This window comes from Buteo buteo, chromosome 8, assembly GCF_964188355.1.
Source record: "Buteo buteo chromosome 8, bButBut1.hap1.1, whole genome shotgun sequence".
NCBI classification, from domain to species: Eukaryota; Metazoa; Chordata; class Aves; order Accipitriformes; family Accipitridae; genus Buteo; species Buteo buteo.
This window is the reverse complement of record NC_134178.1, coordinates 18,023,911-18,042,745: the sequence shown is the minus strand read 5'-3', so window position 1 is coordinate 18,042,745 and position 18,835 is coordinate 18,023,911. Positions and strand designations below refer to the sequence as shown.

The window sequence follows — 18,835 nt, the reverse complement described above, 5'->3', positions numbered from 1 at the left end:
ATTAAATAAATGGCCACTGCAAGAGTTGCTTTTCTAGGTCAGTCAGACCAAGACTCTTTCTAGGGTTCTGTCTTCTTTGATGATAGCCAGATAGAAATGTGTAAGAGAAAGCAAAATGAGTACAGAGTGGGGGTTTTTTTTCCCCCTCTTGATCCTTCCAGTTTTTAGCAATAGGTGTTTCTACCTTATATAGAAAGAATATACAGTTTTGAAATACCATTGTATTTGTTTCGTTGAATTTCATGTATGAATGTCACTCATTTGTAAACCTGCTTTAATGTTTTATTGACTATGCTAAGTTTGAAGGCTTCTTGGCAGCTTATGGATAAACTCTCTTTTACACTGCACTTCCCCACATTATTAAGGATGAATAAATATTGTGATGTAATCAGTAGTCTTCTCTCCAGAGCATATTTCAAACGCCATTTTAAGAATTGTTTAGAGAGATCGTAAGAGTTTACAGGCAGTTTTGCTGAAGTGTTTCTGTGCAGAACTCTTCAACTTCTTTTCATGTATTATGTATTCTCTAAAAAAAAAAACCACCAAAAAAAAAAACCCAAAAAAACAAAAAAAACCCCAAAAACCACCAAAGAACCACTAAAAAAAACATACAGTCAATGAATTCCTTAATTAAATTGCATGTATAGTTAATTTTTTTGCTGGTAGAAGAATTCAGTATAGTTAATGCATTAATATAGCACTTTATTCAGCATAAAGTCGTGTTCGTTTCAATAAAGGAGGGGAGCAGAATGTGGGCTTGAGTTTGAGTAGTTGTAATGGACATATGAAAGGCTAAAGGAAGTGTCATGTCATTTGTAATATGCTGATCTGTTTACAGCTTTCTGTCTGATTCCTTAGTAATTTTTTCATGTGTAGATGATGATCATGTTCAGTTTGTAACAATACAGTTTTTGTTTATCTCTGGATTCCCTGTCAGGCAACTGTTCTGTGGTAAAAACTGAGATGATAATGATGGAAGTGTTCAATTAAAACTATGTACTCCAAAGAGGCTTTAAACTGACAATAATTGGTTTTAGTGTACAGTTTTTGGCTACAATTCTTTTCATCTGTGGGAGGAGGAAAGGAGTAGTAAATAATAGATAATAAATAGTAGTAGAAAGTAGTAATAGATAATCATGTGTGGTCAAATTCCATTTTTTCAAACTTTTTTTGGTATCAGCGATGCATAACACTGAGCAAATAAGACTAATTGTTCTTTAAAGGAACAATTAAATACCAGCAGCATTTTGATCTTATCCTAGAGTAATTGATGTACAGCTTGGGTTTGAAGGTATTGTTGTAAAGTTGGAATCCAGTTACTGGTTTTCGGGGTACAGCAATATTTTTCACTTGTTAGTACTGTATTGGCAGAACATCTTATTAAGAGATTGATCACAGTGAAGAAGATAATTGCCACAAAATATACAGGATAAAATTGTATCAGAGGATTTGGTTCAGAACGAGTGTGGTCAGGTTTTCTCTGTGGAACAAACCTGCTGCTTTTGTCTTGTATTCTGTCCTGCTGGTGTGGTTTGCTCACAGGTAAATTTGGGTTCTGTGTGTTTCTCTATTTAAACCCATATTGGCTATGCTAATATTTTTTTTCTTTTCTTTTTTTTTTAATAGGTAACACTTAAAGGATTTAGTCCTTTACTTCAGTTTGCATACACAGCTAAACTTATTTTAAATAAAGACAATGTGTCTGAAGTTTGCAAATGTGCTGAGTTTTTGGGTGTACACAACATTGAAGAGTCTTGCTTTCAGTTTCTCAAATTCAAATTTTTGGACTTTAAATTGGATCAGCAGGAATGCCCTAGGAAAAAGTATTGTACACAGCGTTGTCAGAAAACAAACCCTAAAATTGGCAACGTGGATGATGGAGACCTAGAAGTAGATGATGAAGCAGAAGAACTTTTAGAAAAGGAACATATTCAAACTCCTGACACAAAGGTCTGTAAAGATGAAGAAAATGCTAAATCATCGCCTGCTCTCCAAGATAATGCCAATCAAACATGTGATCCTATACATCTAGAAAGGAGTAGTGTTTCCAGCTTATCTTCCCAATGCCCGAAGTATAGGAAATTCCAGAAAGCTTTTGGAAATGACAAAGTTCATACTTCAGAGTCCAATTCCAGTATTAAAGACATTCGGGTGCCACCAATTGCAGTTGCCTTTCTTGAGAAGGAGGTACCTGATAATGATGGCATACAAAAAGCTCAGGAGGGTGTACCTATGCAGCTGGTCTCAAAATGTGAAGAGACTCAGGTAAAAATGGAAGAAGGAGAGGAAGGCATTGAGAAAAAGGAAGAGTCAAAGAGAGATTCTGTGACTCAGAATGTGTCATGTCCTGTGGAGAAAATGGATCTTGCTGCTTTCCCCCAAAACTCTGCTGCACCTCATGGACTCAATGCTGTGTCTTTTTTACATACTTGTGAGCAATATGGTAACTTGAATTTCAGTAGTATGCCAAACAACGCGGTCTTAGCTGAAAAAACTGTATCAGGTACTGGAGTTGGGAATGACAAAATGGAAAGTCAAGATGACACATCTTCAAAGGTCGATTTGTGCACTAGGGAAGCCACTAACATTACATCAGCTGGTGATCGAAGCAGTGTGGAGAGAGAGGTAGCAGAACATCTAGCAAAAGGGTTCTGGAGTGATATTTACAGCACAGAAGCCTGTCAGATACATTTACCACCTGCAGTTCCAAAAGAGTGCTTGGAGCCAGTATATTCGGGGAAAAAGTCAGAGTGTCCGTGGCTGGGTATCAGGATCAGTGAAAGCCCTGAACCTTGCTCTCAACGAACTTTTACAACATTGAGTTCTGTCAACTGCCCCTTTATAAGCAACCTTAGTACTGAAGGATGCTCCAACAGCTCTGAGATAAGCAGCGGAGATTATGTTCAGGGACAGCAACAAGAACAGTGTCCCTATAATTATGTGATAAGTTTGGGAGAGGATTCGGAAACTGACACTGAGGGAGACAGTGAATCCTGTTCAGCAAGAGAACAAGAATGTGAGGTAAGAATATCTCAAAAATCTAATTTTGAGTCTCTTGGGAGAGGGGTGTGTGTGTGTGGTTGCTTGTTTTAAAAGTCTGGGAAATGAAACTTTAAATAACCATTCAAAGGTTTATATGGAAGATCACTGTTAATTCAGGCAGACTTATGAAGCATTTTTTGGTAGAATATGGAAGTGGTAGATGCTTAGATATTAGATCTCTTCAGATATTTTTCTAGAACAACTTTATCAGAAAAGGTTCGGAGTCTTAAACCAAGGCATGGGGGGAGGAGGGGTTAAGAAATCTTTTTTTTTTTTGTCTACTTCAGTTAAACTTAAGAACAGTAAACTTCTTGGAAGCTTCGATTTATAGAAACTTAACAGTTTTCTTGGGTTTATTCTGAGCTGTGGGGAGAAGGGGGGAGAGGGATGATACTTCAGGTCTACTGTGAAATGAAGCTTCAAGTTTTCAAGCTGGCTTCAGTAGCTGTGTATTTAAGACTGCTTTAATAGTATTGCCATCTCTGAAACTGAGGTTATATTTGTTACTCCAACTGCTGAAATTACTTGGCACTTCTTTCCTTTATGTCATTGATTTGGTAGTATTTTAGGCAGATGCCATACATAAGTAGTCTAATCCCAGAAGATTTTACTATATATGTAGAATGACTTCTGTCACAGTTCTTAGAATTGTAGAATTGCAATAGCTGATGGATCATGTAATGTCATGAAAATTCAGGGTATTTTAAAGTACTAGTTTTTTTTCTTTTGAAGATGCAGGGCCTTTACTGAGACTTAAAATAAGTGGAAGGATACCATCAATATAGAAAGTTGGTAGGCCAAACAAAAGGCCAGAATTGGTTAAATACATTCCTCACCTTTACATTACAAAGTAGATGGCATCATTGCTCAGGGCAATACTCTGTCTTGTCTTTTTTTTTTTTTTTTTTTTCTTTTCTGGTTTGTCACGAGCAGTAGTCAAACACAGAAGGGGTTAAACAAAATTCAGATCTTTGACCACAGCAAGGTAACATTCTGCTGCTTAATATACTCAAATGTAAGGGTTAAAATAAAGTGTCTTCAGTTGGATACTTCATAAAATATGGCAATTATTTTGTAAAGGTAAAGATGTTTTTCAGTATTAATCAGGACTTTGTGATCTATGTATGTTTCAGAAGCTCCTGCTTCTGTAGCTCAGGTGTACAGATAGTAGCAAAAGCCTGGTTCTCTCTCTTCTCCAGCATTAAGGATTAAAAGACAAATATTGTAACTTCGATATTTTAAGTAAATGTCTGTTTCATATGAACTTTTCCTGCAGAAAACTATAGGTACAAAAATGTATGCAGGATACAGTCTTAATAGCAGTTTAGGGGAACCTTTAGACTGTATTAATGATTCTGGATGCTGGTTTTGTGCATCACCTAACCATAATTTACTTTCCTAGACTGTACCACCTAATTGTTTGCTGCACACATAGATGGATTTCATCCTACTCTGAATATGCTTTTGAGGATCTAGTGTAAATGTGCAAAGTACTCAGTTATCTCACCTGTGCTTGAACTCATCTAGTTGAAACCCCTGGGTTTTATCCACCTCACCTGATGGTTACATTGCTCTTGTCTCTGAGGTTTAGGAAGAAAGATGTGTTGTGTGGTAAAGAATGCTTAAAATGGGTAAAGAATGCTTAAAATGAAAACTTGAATTGGCCTGTTGGTGTTTGTGTGTATCAGTTTCACCTTTGATTTACAACTGTATCTTACATTCTAGGTAAAACTGCCATTTAATGCACAAAGGATTATCTCACTTTCCAGAAATGACTTCCAGTCATTTCTGAAAATGCATAAATTAACTCCTGAACAATTGGACTGTATTCATGATATCCGAAGACGGAGTAAAAATAGAATTGCAGCACAGCGATGTCGTAAGAGAAAACTTGACTGCATACAAAATCTTGAATCTGAAATTGAAAAACTGGTATGTATAGATATTGATTACGTTGACTTGAGTCTTTCTCTAAACGTCTTGACTGGACATCTGGCAGTAGTGTGAGAGTGAGGTGGCTTACTACTTTTTTCACTCAAGCTTAGAAAACTTTATCAGTCTTAAATGACTTCTTGGTAGCAGTTCTAGATTTTCTGTGCTTTACTCTACTCTAAAGTCCGCAGAAGGAAAAATGTGTGTACTTGTTTCCATTCAAGTAAAGCTGCATCACAGTGTAATTTTTGGTGAATGGTGTTTCTGAAGCCCATCAAAATTAAGCTTAATTGTACAGAATGATTCCCAAACGGTCATCCCACTCTTAGTTTTCTACCTTTTCCCATTTCTTCCTTTGTGCTTTTGTTCTTCAGCTCGTGGTATTGCTCATGATCAAGTCTACAGTTATGCAATTGTTAGTTGTGTAAGTATTGTTCTTGTAACATATTAACATGGGCTGGTGAACTGTTTCCTGAGTCTTGAATCTTAAAAATGAGATCCTTGCAGGAAGGCGGAAGATACAGCAGAACTCAGGAAGCTGCTTGCCTTTTTAGCAGTTGTATCAAGATTGTAGCTGAGGAATTAATGCATCCAGATTTCTCCCTAACCATCTGTTAATATAATTTCTCCTTCTTAAAAGGCAATAAAAAGATAAGTGTGTAACTTAAGAGAAATGTGGATAATCTGGAGTTCTCCTGGCAAGAAAATAGAGTGGCTTTTTTCTGGTCTTTGTTTCTGACCCTCTCATCTCAGTTTCATAGCTGATTGTACCATGTGCACTAAATAGTTCAGTTGTTTAGGGTCATTGTACTCTTAATTCTTGTTTAGGGAGTATTTTAGACTTTGTGTTTATGTACATGAATTTAGTATCTGCATTGGCTAGGAACATATGCAGTCATGTTGCACCTTTCTCCTTACGACTTCAGAGTGAAAAGGAAAATAAAATTAGAGCAAAGTGCCGTGGGCTTGAAACTTACTTCCCTGAAGTGGTCCATCATCTTTCACTATGTACACTTCTGCAACAAAGGAGATTAATGGAAGGAAGGTCATCAGTGCCATACAGCCCTGATGAGTTGACAGAGCAAGTCATTCAGTATGCTGAATGAAGAAGATACTCTGGGAGGGAGGGAAATCAGGGAATTGTGTTGTTAACAGTTACATTATTCTGACTGAAGAGAGAAGTTGCATTTCTGACAGTTCAGAACTTTCTGCCTTTTTTTTTGTTGTCATATTGTCATTTCTGTTTGCTAGGTAACTTTGTCAATATTGTGCAACACTTAGGGGGGGGGGAGGAGGCGGGATTAGAGAATCATCTGCAAGATTAGACCTGTAGTTGACTAAGTGACTGATAATCATAGTATAATATCCTTTCTTCTGCGGACCTGTGCTGGAACAGACTGAATGTCTGCTGTTTGACAGATATCACTGTGCAAGCTCTAGACAATGAGTGTTGAGAATTGTGAAGTGACATTTGAGTTATGACTCATGCTCTAGGCACAAACATGTTCCAGTTGCTTATTTTTTCCAACTGTGCAGGTAAGTTTTTTCAGAACTTCCTGAAAAGACCTTGTTTGGAGCTGTTGAGCATGTCGGACAGGAACTGGTGTTATGCACCATCAAACTTGTGTAAGTTATGCACAAATACAGAAACTTAAAGATCTATCTAGGCATAATTTCCAGGTGGGTGGAAGAAAAGAGACATCTGTGAAAGGCATTGTGTGGTACATCCAGGTGGCTTCATGCATGATGACTCCTGCCTCACTCCTTCTCTGGGTCAGTCACGTGTCTCAGGCCTGTTAGTCTTTGATCTTCTTGTGGTATCCTCTGTAATGTGGCTTTGAGAGAGGATAATAAGGTGTAGCTATAGTTTGAAAACTCTTGACAAGTAGGTAATACTATGTGCTATAACCTGGTAGGAAATATTATTTGGTTAAATTCCTCATCCTGGCTTCCAGTATGTGCAGCATGTTGTCTTGTACTAATTTCTATTTGTTGTTGCTTATCAGGTTTTTGTTCTCTCAGATTAAAAGATAATATTTGTGTTGTGTTTCTTGGGAAAGTCCTGTATCTGGAACAGATTAACCCCCTGCATAAGTAGAGGCTGGAGACCAACTGGCTGGGGAGCAGCTTTGCTGAAAAGGACCTTGGGGGTCTGGGCAGACAGCAAGCTGAGCATGGGGTCAGCAGTGTGTCCAGGCTGAAAAAAAGGCCATCAGTGTCCTGGGCTGTATTAACAGGAGCGCAGCCAGTGGTTTGAGGGCAGTGATTCTACTCCTATACTTAGCACATGTAAGACTGAATTTTTTGCCCAGTTTTGACCCCTCCCAGTGCCAGAAGTACATTGACAAACTGGTGCAAGGTTAGGACAAGGCCACCAGGATGGTCTGGCCTGGATTTACTTCTGTGGTGAGAGGCAGAGGAAACAGGACTTCTGCTTGGAGAAGAGATGGCTGTGGGGAGACCTAATAGCCATCTGCCCATATCTTTTGGGAAGTCCTCAAGATCACGTAGCCATTAGGAGTGGAAGAGCTTCATCTTCCCGGGGGTAGTACTTCACAGCAGGAGGAGACATTGTCATAAATAAAAATGGGAGGTTTCAACTGAATATAAGGAAACACTTTTTTCCAATGGGGACAACCAGGCAATGGAACAGGTTACCCAGAGAGGTTGTACATGCTCTATCCTTGGAGGTTTTTGTGACATGGCTGAGCAAAGCCCTGAGCGGCCTTATCTTACCCAGAGCTGACTTTGTTTTCAGCAGGAGGTTGGACTACAGACCTCCTGAGGTACCTCCCCACCCAAGCGATTCTGTAAAATTGAAAGTCTTATGTTAAGCTTTACTTATATGGAAGAAAAATGCTGTTCGGTACTGAATCTAACTGTTATCTGGGAGAATTAAGTTTGGTCATTTCTCTTGATCTTCTTTATTGGTAATATAACTTTTTACTCCCATACAGTCTTTGCTTACTGATCTTGCAGGTGAACCTATGTGTTCTTTTTTTTTAACTAATGTTCTGTATTTGAGAATACATGTGGGCCAATTGAGATGTTGGCTTGTTAGAAACAGCTTCTGAGCACCTGTGTATATTCACATTCCTTGTACTTTCTCACCTCAAAGCTTTAAAATGAGGGTACTTATGAGGGGGAGCAGAGTGAAGGACAACTGGCCTCAAGAAGCACTACTTCCCTAAAGATTCGGTAGCTCAGAGGAGGATGTGTCAGTGAGTGACATACTATAAGCTGTGATCCAAGAAACGTAATTGAGATCTTGTTATATATACTATAGCAAGGAGAGGAAGTGTGTGAACTAAATAAGTTCTTCACCAGAAGAATTAAAAGAGCTCTCAGTTTGATGATTATTGTGATCTCAAAACTAGCTGGCATTACTTTGCAGTATTAGTGTAATGCTGCTAAAATAAAACAATAATATTTAAATACATTAATCTGTCAACAGCTTCGGATGGGGGCAGGGACCTTACACTGGAATAACGATTTCTGAATGTTGAAGTTTGTGTTAACCGGCAGTCCAGGTAATTTCATCAGTCCATAATACACAGCTGAGTGCCTCTACATACCCAAAATGTACATAAAGTGATTTCAGGTTAGGAGATCTGGCAACAGCTGCTCCCAGTATGCTGACAAGTGGAAGTTTACTAGCAAAGCACTCCTTCTAATCATTTTAGGCAAAAAGGACTGGCAACAACTGCTTCTCTTGCAAAATGCCACTTAAAGTTAGTCAGTTCTTACAAAATAGAAGTTGTAGAGATTGCAGTATGAGTTTCTCCTGCAAAAGGGAATGTGAGAAGGACTGAAAATAATTAAACTTTCCAGGAGTGAATTGACATAGCAATTGTGATAACACAGAGTCCCTATGATTATTTCTTAAAAACTATTTAAAGCTTTGTATGTCTTCAGAACTCTGCCTCTTAATTAATTAATTATAGAACTCAAAATGTGTGGCATGTTTGGTTTGTGTTTTTTTTCCCCTTTTTTTCCCAATTGTTTCCTTATGGTCTTGCTTGTTTCCTGTTGTTCTTTGCTATTTCCTTATTTTTCTTTTTTTCTGGATGTTGCTTGTTTCCATGATTAGACCAGCCCCTCAGTTATCCATGTCCTTTCATCTTCAGCCAGTAGTATCAGAAGTCTCACAAAAATTCATGACATTGAAGTAAAACAAATAACGAAAAAGCTGATTTTTAATGAATGGTACATTTTTCTATTTGATACTCATTAGTGAATTGCCATCCCTTTTGCTGCCTCTGGTGGGTTGGCCCTGGCTGGATGCCAGGTGCCCCCCCAAAGCTGCTCCATCACTCCCCCCTTCAGCTGGGCAGTGGAGAGAAAATATAACAAAGGGCTTGTGGGTTGAGATAAGGACAGGAGAGATCACTCACCAATTACCATCATGGGCAAAACAGACTCAGCTTGGGGAAAATTAACTCAATTTATTACCAATCAACCAGAGCAGGGTAATGAGAAAAACCCAAATCTCAGAACACTTTCCTTCTACCTCCCCCCCTTCTTCCCGGGCACAACTTCACTCCCAGATTCTCTACCTACACTCCCCAGTGGCGCAGGGGACGGGGAATGTGGTTTACAGTCAGTTTATCACATGTTATTTCTGCCGCTTCACCCTCCTCAGGGGCAGGACTCATCACACTCTTCCCCTGCTCCAGTGTGGGGTCCCTCCCATGGGAGACAGTCCTCCATGAACTTCTCCAGCGTGGGTCCTTCCCACAGGCTGCAGTTCTTCAAAAACTGCTCCAGCATGGGTCCCTTCCACACCATGCAGTCCTTCAGGCACAAACTGCTCCAGCGTGGGTCCCCCACGGGGTCACAAGTCCTGCCAGAAAACCTGCTCTGTGGGCTCCTCTCTCCACAGATCCGCAGGTCCTGCCAGGAGCCTGCTCCAGTGCAGGGTTCCCACGGCGTCACAGCCTCCTTCAGGAACCCACCTGCTCCGGCGTGGGGTCCTCCACGGGCTGCAGGTGGAGATCTGCTCCACCGTGGACCTCCCTGGACTGCAGGGGGACAGCCTGCCTCACCAGGGTCTTCCTCATGGGCTGCAGGGGAATCTCTGCTCCGGCGCCTGGAGCATCTCCTCCCCCTCCTTCTTCACTGACCTGGGAGTCTGCAGGGCTGTTTCTCTTACGTATTCTCACTCCTCTCTCCCACGGCTGTTCTCTGCAGTTTTTTTCCCCCTTCTTAAATATGTTATCACAGAGGTGCTACCACTGTAGCTGATGGGCTTGGCCTTGGACAGCAGTGGCTCCATCTTGGAGCCAGCTGGCATTGGCTCTTTCGACATAGGGGAAGCTTCCAGCAGCTTCTTACGGAAGCCACCGCTGTAACACCACCACCACCACCCCCCCGCTACCACAACCTTGCCACACAAACCCAATACACTGCCCTGTGTTTGGAAAATCCTTTTGCATTACATCGGTGCTAGATTGTAAGCTCTTCAGAGCAAGGACAGTCTTATTTCATGTCTGAGTAGTGTCTGCCACTCTTAAGCCTGTTTGCTGTGTAAATAAAACTCAAAGCATTTGTTGTGAATGAGATTGTTACAAAGCTTTGGTTTAGCAGCAGTTTAGGATTTATTAATATTTTGAGATAGATCACAAGATTAGTTTGTATAATTTTAACAGTGATTTGATGGAATTTGTTACAAACAAATTTGCGACTTAAAGATTCGAAAATGGCAAGGATCACCTGGCACTTACAGCAGGGTTGCGCACAGATGGAGGTTAAATCAAATCACACACACGCACAGACAGAGAAAACAGTTCCAAATCACAGAGACAGGCAGATAGTTCCGAACCAAACTGCAAATGCACATGCACAGATAAAACAGTTTTGAACAAAATTTTACACAGAGGTTAACCTATGATTAAAATTTCCCTTTTGTGAGTTTCATAAATTACTCACTTTTATGTGTTGGCATTCATCAACAGACGCTCAGTAAACCTCACAAAATCAGGCCTTTAAGTCCTCATGAAATCATCAACAGACAGTCCTTCAGTCCTTGTGAAATCTACCCTGAGAGGCTTCCCAGCTGGGTCACACAGCCTGCTGCGGTCCTGGAGAGCTCAAAAGGTCTTGCCTTGGATCGCTATTTATAGGGTCTCGAGATGATTGGCTTTGGTCGCTATTTTACATACTGGCTACAGTTTGTGCTGAGTCATTCTGATACACAGTTCGGGGAGCAGATGGCCCAGGTGTGGCCAAAGAGCCCAGAGCCCAGAAGTCTCTGTACTTGCAACCAAGGTAACAGCGTAATGGGAGGTTTTCCCAAAGCATGCATGGCTTATCCTGAGATCTCAGAGAGGCCTGCGGGAGGCTGCACCACCACAGCATTCAGCTGGTATTCTCCTGTTCCAGTAGTAGGTTACCTACCTAGTGGCACCTCTGTTCTTGTCTCTTCAATTACTAAACTGTCATTCTCTGTCACTCTACTTGAACTTCCAGTGTTCTAGTCCGTGCCTTGAAACAGACCGAAGTGCTGCATTTCCAGAGAAAATACTTTGTTTACAATTTTAGCATGTTTTATTTCTTTAATTTTCCTATATTTTCTATTTACTTCAGAAACTCTTAACTCCATTGTTTGTTCTACAGTACACTTAGCACTGAAGAATTGAATTTATTTTATTTAGCAGAGTAGTATCAGTAGTGAAAACATGATATCTGGTTTTCAACATTTAACTTTTAAAATATAAATCTCTATGAAGACTGTTTTGCTTAATGTTTTGTTAAACCAGTGGTAATGGTTTAAATGTTACCCTGTAGAATTAGTGTTTCAGGAATACTTACAGTAAGTGAAGCTAGGTTTCATTTATTAAATAACTACAAATTACTTTTTAGCTGCCAGCACGAGTTTTGAAAAAGTTGTATGTCTGAAAAATCACTTCAAATAGCTGAGTTGATAACACTTCAAGAGAGGTTAGGATTGTCCTTTTGAGAGGCATTTGATTGTGTCAGTGTTTACCTTCTTATTGCCAAATTACTTCTCTTTCAGCAGACCAGATTATTTACAGTCTTGTTTTAGCTTTATTAGGAACATAACAAACTATAGGTTTTGTGTTAAAATGCAGACTAAAAGGCTATTTTTCTTCTTGCAGCAAAATGAGAAGGAGAACTTGCTGAAGGAAAGAAACCACATTTTGTCAACTCTGGGTGAGACAAAGCAGAATCTGACTGGACTTTGCCAGCAGGTGTGTAAGGAAGCAGCTTTGAGTCACGAGCAAATACAAATACTTGCAAAATATTCCTCCTCAGATTGTCCGCTTTCATTTTTATTCCCGGAGAGAGAACGAACAGCTCCATCTGAGCTTGCGATACCAGCGTGTATAAAGTTAGCAGATGGTCTTTCAGGTGTTACATCTACAAGCGAGCAGAGTTCTTGTTATCAGTGTGTGAAAAGTGTGTGTGATGCAACATATGATCAAGTACAAGAACTGCATCCAGTTTCTGTAAGAACATTAGAGAAAACTTCACTTGTGGAACAGTGTGGACAGAGCGGTGGTATCACAGACTTCTGTCAGCAAATGACTGACAAATGCACTACAGATGAGTGAATCAGTTCTCTTCCTATTGCCAGCCTCTCAACATTGCAACTAAAAGTGAGATCGAGCATTATTGTAAAGTAACTTAGTAAGTGAAAGAGAAGATGAAACTTCATCTTACAAAACTACATTGACAATGGCATGGTCATTATATTACTTGGCAAGCTTTGGGTTTGCTCTGTGTAGTTCTAGACTGTAATTTGTATGTGTCAGCCCTGGAGCTTTTTCTGTGTGGTGATGCTAAGGAGAGTTCAGGAAAGTTGTTGGAAAGTATAAACTCTGTGCACAGATATTTATTTGTCAGAAAGCTTTCATTCGGGTATAGAGCAGCCTTCACTCTGATTTATGCCACAGTACCTAATGCCACTCTGCATCTCAAGAAAAGCCTCCTAACAGGTGTTTATGCACAATGACTTCTATACATGGAATTCTTATCTGTTCAAGATTTATTTTTTCCTGGTAGACGAACCTTAGGGAACTTATATAGCTCTGTAAATGTTTATTTTGTAGATGGGTTAGGATGACATGACAGTATGAGGAGATTCTGGCAAGTGCTCTCTGGAACAGCTCATTGCTTCCTGCTGTTCCCATTCCTGTGCCAGAGCCAGCTTTTATTGAAATATATGCCTTTGTCTTAGCTCTCCAGTATGTAGTTAAGACAAGTGGAACAGCGGAGGTGCTGCAGCATACCGCTCTCTTCTCTAAATTTTGTGGGAGGAATAACAACATACTGGGAAATGCAGAAGTTTGAAATTGATGCAATTCTTTGATTACTGTGCATTGGATCCTCTGGCATCTGAATGCCATATGCTTGTTAAAATTCATTGCTGTATTGTGACTTGTCCTAGCACCTTCAAGCTTGCTGCTGTTTGTGGTAAGTTGGAATCAAAGTATTGTGAAAGTTTTAAGGACAGATTTTTTTTTGAGGTATTCAGGCACCAAATTTGTCTATTTCAGTGCCTGATTGCCTAAAGTAATCTACAAATGTATTTGTTCTCTGATCATTGGGACCAGTGGAGATCTATTTCAGAATTTTAGTCTTCAGGATACTTTTATGGCTAAACCGATAGTACATTTTCAATGGCTTGTGCTATAAGCATAAATATATAGAAGGTATAATAAGGAAATGAGCTGGAGGGATTTCCTTTATTTACTTTGTGGAGGAGAAATTCAGCCACTAAAAATAATCCCCATTTTTTAGATTTTTACATGGCAGTAGATGCATATTGTATGCCAACGATGCTTTGTTACTTACATGTTAATCTCACACCAGAACTAAGTATTGAACCTCACCACAGAAAACTTTGGTTTTGCTGGTTTACAAAACATGAAGAATCTTGTACAAGCCAGTGGAATTCTTCATTTCCTACCTCAGAGTGTATATTAGCTTTTTGTGTCTTTTGTGTGCATGTACAGTAGGCAGCAACTAAGCAAAGGACTGTTGTAAATACTGCTTTGCAGTTTTATCTCGCAGTGAGACAAAACTTGTTCTTGGCAAGGCTCTTCTCCCACCACCCCCCATAGGTAACATAGCATTAATAAATATATTAAGACTATTAAGCCACTTATTTAAAACAAACATTTAAAATTTGACAGATTTCAACAGTACTTCTCATAACCAGCACGTAATATAAGTGACTACACTACCTCACCTATGGGATTGAAAGTTGATTTAAATCTCTAGTGATATCCGTGGATTTTCATCATATATCATTACTTTTTTAAGGAGAAAATTTATGTTAATGGAGCATAGCTTGTATAAATCACAGTGCTTGCAGTAATTGAAATTCAGAAATAAATACTATATGGCAGACATCATGAGAGTTCTACTGCTTTGGGTATATTTTCAGATAATTGAGTTGAAATTCTTTTAAATGACTATCATTTATATATGTTGATCGTGTATATGTATTACTCGTGAAGCTCTCTGGGTTTTTTCTCCGGCGTCTGTATATGCCTGGTTAATTTAATCCTGCCTCTCTTCTGTGCTGCCACCCTGGGCAGTGTTTTGCTCCTAAGTCTCCATTTTATTTAAAAAGCAAACCAACAAGAAACAATGAAAAACAAACCAGAAAGCCCCAAACCTCTCTACTGCCCATACGCAATATCACTTTTAAAGCTGGTGATATTCTGAAATGACGTGGATAATGGCATTAAAGCATTGTCCTAATAGTACACATACTCTGAAATGGGATTCCTTGGGTTAAATGTTTGTTACAAAGGCATGGAGCATGTATGTAGAGAATGACCGACTGGGAGCTTAAACATATCCAGTGGCCCAAACACCTGACACACTTCACTATGGATGTTGGAAAACCGGCTCAGTGGTTACCAAGTTCAGAGGCCGGAATATCTACCAAAGAGTTGTGCTCCACTGCTGCAGTCTGGTGATCAGCCAGGGTCTGAATTCCACCCAGCACATGGTGCAGGGCTTCCAGTGCAGAAATCATGGCTATCATTGACATATGATAAAATTCATGTCATGTTTTTAAACCCATGATGAACTTGATGAAGTTTGAGGGTAGGCTTTTTGCCTAACCAGCTGTGTCTAAATTTTTAAAATATTTATTTAATACAGTAGACCTACAAGTTGCATGTTGACTTCTATAGCCTATATCATCAACTTGCAAAAGTTAAGAATGAATGACAATTTTATGATACAGAATTCTCAGGTAAATGTTTTGGAGTTTGGGTTGGGGTTTTTTTTTTCAGTAAAGAAATACTCGATTTTGAAATTGTAAAATACTTTGTTAAAGCATGTTTTAAAATACTTTTGACGGACTATCTTAAAGCCATAAGAGTATGATGGCATACAGATTGTAAAATAAACAGATAATTACAACAGTTGATTTTGTATCTTTCGTAATTCAGTATTTTCTAAGACTACAATAAAAACCACTATCCTTTCTACAAAGGCTTTTCTTTTTTTGTACAAATCTTTTGCAGTGAAAGTCTTTACTGGTGCATTATTCACTTATGTAGTACTACTAAAACGTTTCTGAAAACAGTAGCAAAGTAGTCTGTATAATTTATAAGTTCCTGAATAATACACACAGTAGCAAATATTACTGAGTTGGAATAAATTTGCTGTGAGTTTATTGGACTTTTTTGTGTCCTGTTCTGTTTCAGTGAGCTTTCTTTTCTTGGGAACTTTGATATTGATTTATTTTTTAAATTTTTTTAATTATTATTTTAAGGGAGAGAAGAGGTAGGTGGCTGATTAACGGGCTATTGTAGGTTTTTGGGGTCTAGAAAAAATTTGGAGGTGATGATTCCGTGCATCACATAGATCAGTGCATGAGACTGAGGTTTATCAGGGGAAGTTGTAATGATATGTATGTTTATTAAGCTTCTCAAGAAGTATCTTTGTAATTGTAGATCTGTTGGGTCCTTTTACATAACGAGAAGGATTGCAGAAAAGTTACCCTCTGAGAAACTGCATTTATCCTAATCACCGTCTGTACTTCTGAAACAGTAAACTGTAATACTGGATCTAGCCTTTTAATATTGTGTTTTACCTTGCTCAGAAAGCTTTTCATTAGAAGTCTTCCTTCATTTAAACTTTTTGGAACCTGTGCATTTGACGCTGTTAAGTCTGAAAGTACTTGATCCCACCAGCAGACCCTTTGTTAAAAGTTAAAATGGGGAGTGTGGGGTGAAAATGCTGGAAAGCAAGGTCATTGATCATAAGGTTCAACTTGCTGCTTATAATTGATAAGGCAATAAAAGCTGTCTCTCTTTCTCCAGGACAGTTTTGTTCTTTGAATTTGTAGTGACTTGGATTTAGTTAGCGTGTTTTGCTTTTCTTGACTTTAAGAACCTAGATGCTAGCTTGCACAAGAATGTTAGTGTGGTTCCTCTTTGAGGAAACTTAAAATCTTGATGCAGAAGTATGTGATACGTTTAAACTCCTTTTAATATTCAGCAAGAAACAACGGCAATGAAAGCTGTAAAGTACATATGCCAGAGATCAGTACTGGACAATTAGTTCTGCCTCTGAGTCGTTTTTAGGAAGTAAGAAATGAGGAACTGCTGACAATTGGCACCCTTTATGTGAGCTCTGGCTTTTTATCTGAGCGTGACCAAGCTAAGTCAAACTTGCTTAAAGTGAACTAGCAAAATTTCTCCAGAAGTGGAAAAGAAGGTAAAAGCACCTGCTTTAACTGAAGCAGTTTTGGAACAAATTTCTATAATACTCTTCTGACAAAGCATGAACAAAATAGGTGATCTTTACAGAGCAAAGTGAATATTGTCCCTTTTTTGGCACTGAAATAGAAGCTGGACCTTTATCCCTGTTTGATATTCTATTGTTTGCATATTGATTTCTTCTTTGTTTTCTTTTTGTTCTTAAAAAGAATGAGCCTCAGAAGCACACAGCTGCAATTCACTAGCATGTATAAAGGAGCATTTTAATATTGGTACATTAAGACTTACTACCAGTTGAATTTTTGTGGACAGAACTAAAGGTAAAAAAGAAGGGAAAATGAACTGTTTTAGCAGAGGTTTGAATAAGAGAGACTTCATGAATATTGTAAAAGCCTATTTAAGCATGTGTTATGCTCTCCAGGCCTCTTAAACTTGTATACACTGCACTTCAGCTTTTTTATTACTATTTTTAATCTTTCTGAATTGCAAATATTAATCTGACAGATTGTGGACACTAGCAACCATTTTTTTTCCCCACCCTTAGATAACTGGGATGGGACAGGGAAAGCAGTGTTCACCTCAGAGACTGAAGCTTTAGAAATGAACAATATGTTTAAACAAACATTTCTGTTGCGAACAAGGTGGTGTCTGAAGATCTAGGTAATGGCATTTGTTGCTGGGAAATGTTTTGTCATTTTAGGTTTAAAATAAAGGTTTAAAACAGGTTTAAAAATAATGAATGAGAAGTGCTTATTTTCCTGTTGAGGCAGGAAAGATTCAGGGTAGAACTTGTCAGGAGCACATGCTAGAACCCAATTTTCTTCTAGTTTAAAGTAGAGAAGGTATCTTTTACTTTTCTATCCCTTCTCCACTGTTTTGAAGAAAAGTGCAAGAAATATTTGTAATAATGCTCATTCAGAATACAGTGTAGCTTTCTAACAATGCTATTAAAAAAAAGTTTAATGTATACTAGGTATTGTAAGCACATATACAAATAGTCCCTGTTCCAAGGAGATTTTGATTAAGGGATGTGAGGTATCCCAATAACAGGATTTGCAAAGTAGAATATAAACTATAAGCTCATTTTAGTTTTGGGACGTTGTTTTGACTTGTGACCTACAAAACACTTCATTAGATAGGCATTCTGGGCTATGAGGAGGGATAGCATGACTGTAGGAAGGTAAAACCAGCTTTAGACTATGACAGCATAAATCTGTTTGGTGGTGGATTATATTGTCTAAATAGTAGGTTTACTTATTCTATAATATATTGCCAATATTGCCTCCCACTTAAAGATGCTATTACCAGCTAGTGTACTGAGCAGTAAATATTTTATATATATATAAAGAAAAATAATTTCCCTGAACTCATTAGAAATGCTAGTAGCTGCTAGACAGCGGGATTGACACACGTCATGGGGTACCTGGTACATTCTTTAAGCCGTGCCATCCATATAGGAGTTAATGCATGTGTCATTGTTTTCCTGACTGCATTTGGATCTGGTTTTGAGAGGCAACTGTGGAGCAGGACAGCTGATACAATACTTCTTTCTGGCAATGTCAAGCAGAGGAGGCCACGTTGCATCGTCAATATTCACTAGGAATTCTTGAGGTTATGCTTATAAAGTTCACTAGAAGCTGAATATATGCTTGTAGACAGTCTTGAACTGCAGTTATCAGATAAAAGTATTGTGTGTGTGTGTAGTGGTTTCTTTCCCCTGTCAGCTGGTGAGAAGCTTTTCCTAGTGCTACAGCCAGTAAAGAGCTTCCAGCTTTCTATGTATCTATAGATGTATAAAAAAATGAAGATACAGGTGAAAACTATCAATAGGTTTTTATAGGTTCTAGTAGTAATTTAAGACTTTGTGTATTTTGTGTATTTTTTTGCTAATGAAAAACTGGTTTATCAGTGATTTCATAGTGTTCCAAAGTTAGAAGGTCAAAATGAATGTATTTGTAATGCCAATAGAGGACATCAGAAAAGTGTTATCTGCTTTTGGGATTTCAGTTGGAACTAAATTAAACAAGCAACTTCTTTGTTTGTTCTCTCAGTTTTTTTAATTAAAAAAACCCAAACAAACAAACCACCACCAAAGGAAATAAAACCAGGCAGTGTCAGACTCTGGGAGACAGAAATTGGTAATTTACAGGATT

The 18,835-nt window shown here is 38.6% G+C and overlaps 1 protein-coding gene across 5 annotated transcripts in view; it reads left to right on the top strand.

The window, feature by feature from the left end:
* BACH1 (BTB domain and CNC homolog 1) overlaps positions 1-15,383 on the top strand; it is a 30,983-nt gene extending 15,600 nt beyond the window's left edge. For 3 of the 5 annotated variants that reach the window (XM_075033845.1, XM_075033846.1, XM_075033847.1), the window contains exons 3-5: positions 1,627-3,021; positions 4,768-4,974; positions 12,093-15,383. In XM_075033845.1, coding sequence (XP_074889946.1) covers positions 1,627-3,021; positions 4,768-4,974; positions 12,093-12,548 — 2,058 coding nt within the window. In that variant the 3' untranslated portion in view covers positions 12,549-15,383. Of the gene's footprint in view, positions 1-1,626; positions 3,022-4,767; positions 4,975-5,348; positions 6,115-8,428; positions 8,505-12,092 lie in introns of those variants that run through there. The other 2 variants (XM_075033849.1, XM_075033848.1) reach the window with 2 other exon arrangements.
* Positions 15,384-18,835: the final 3,452 nt, after the last annotated feature.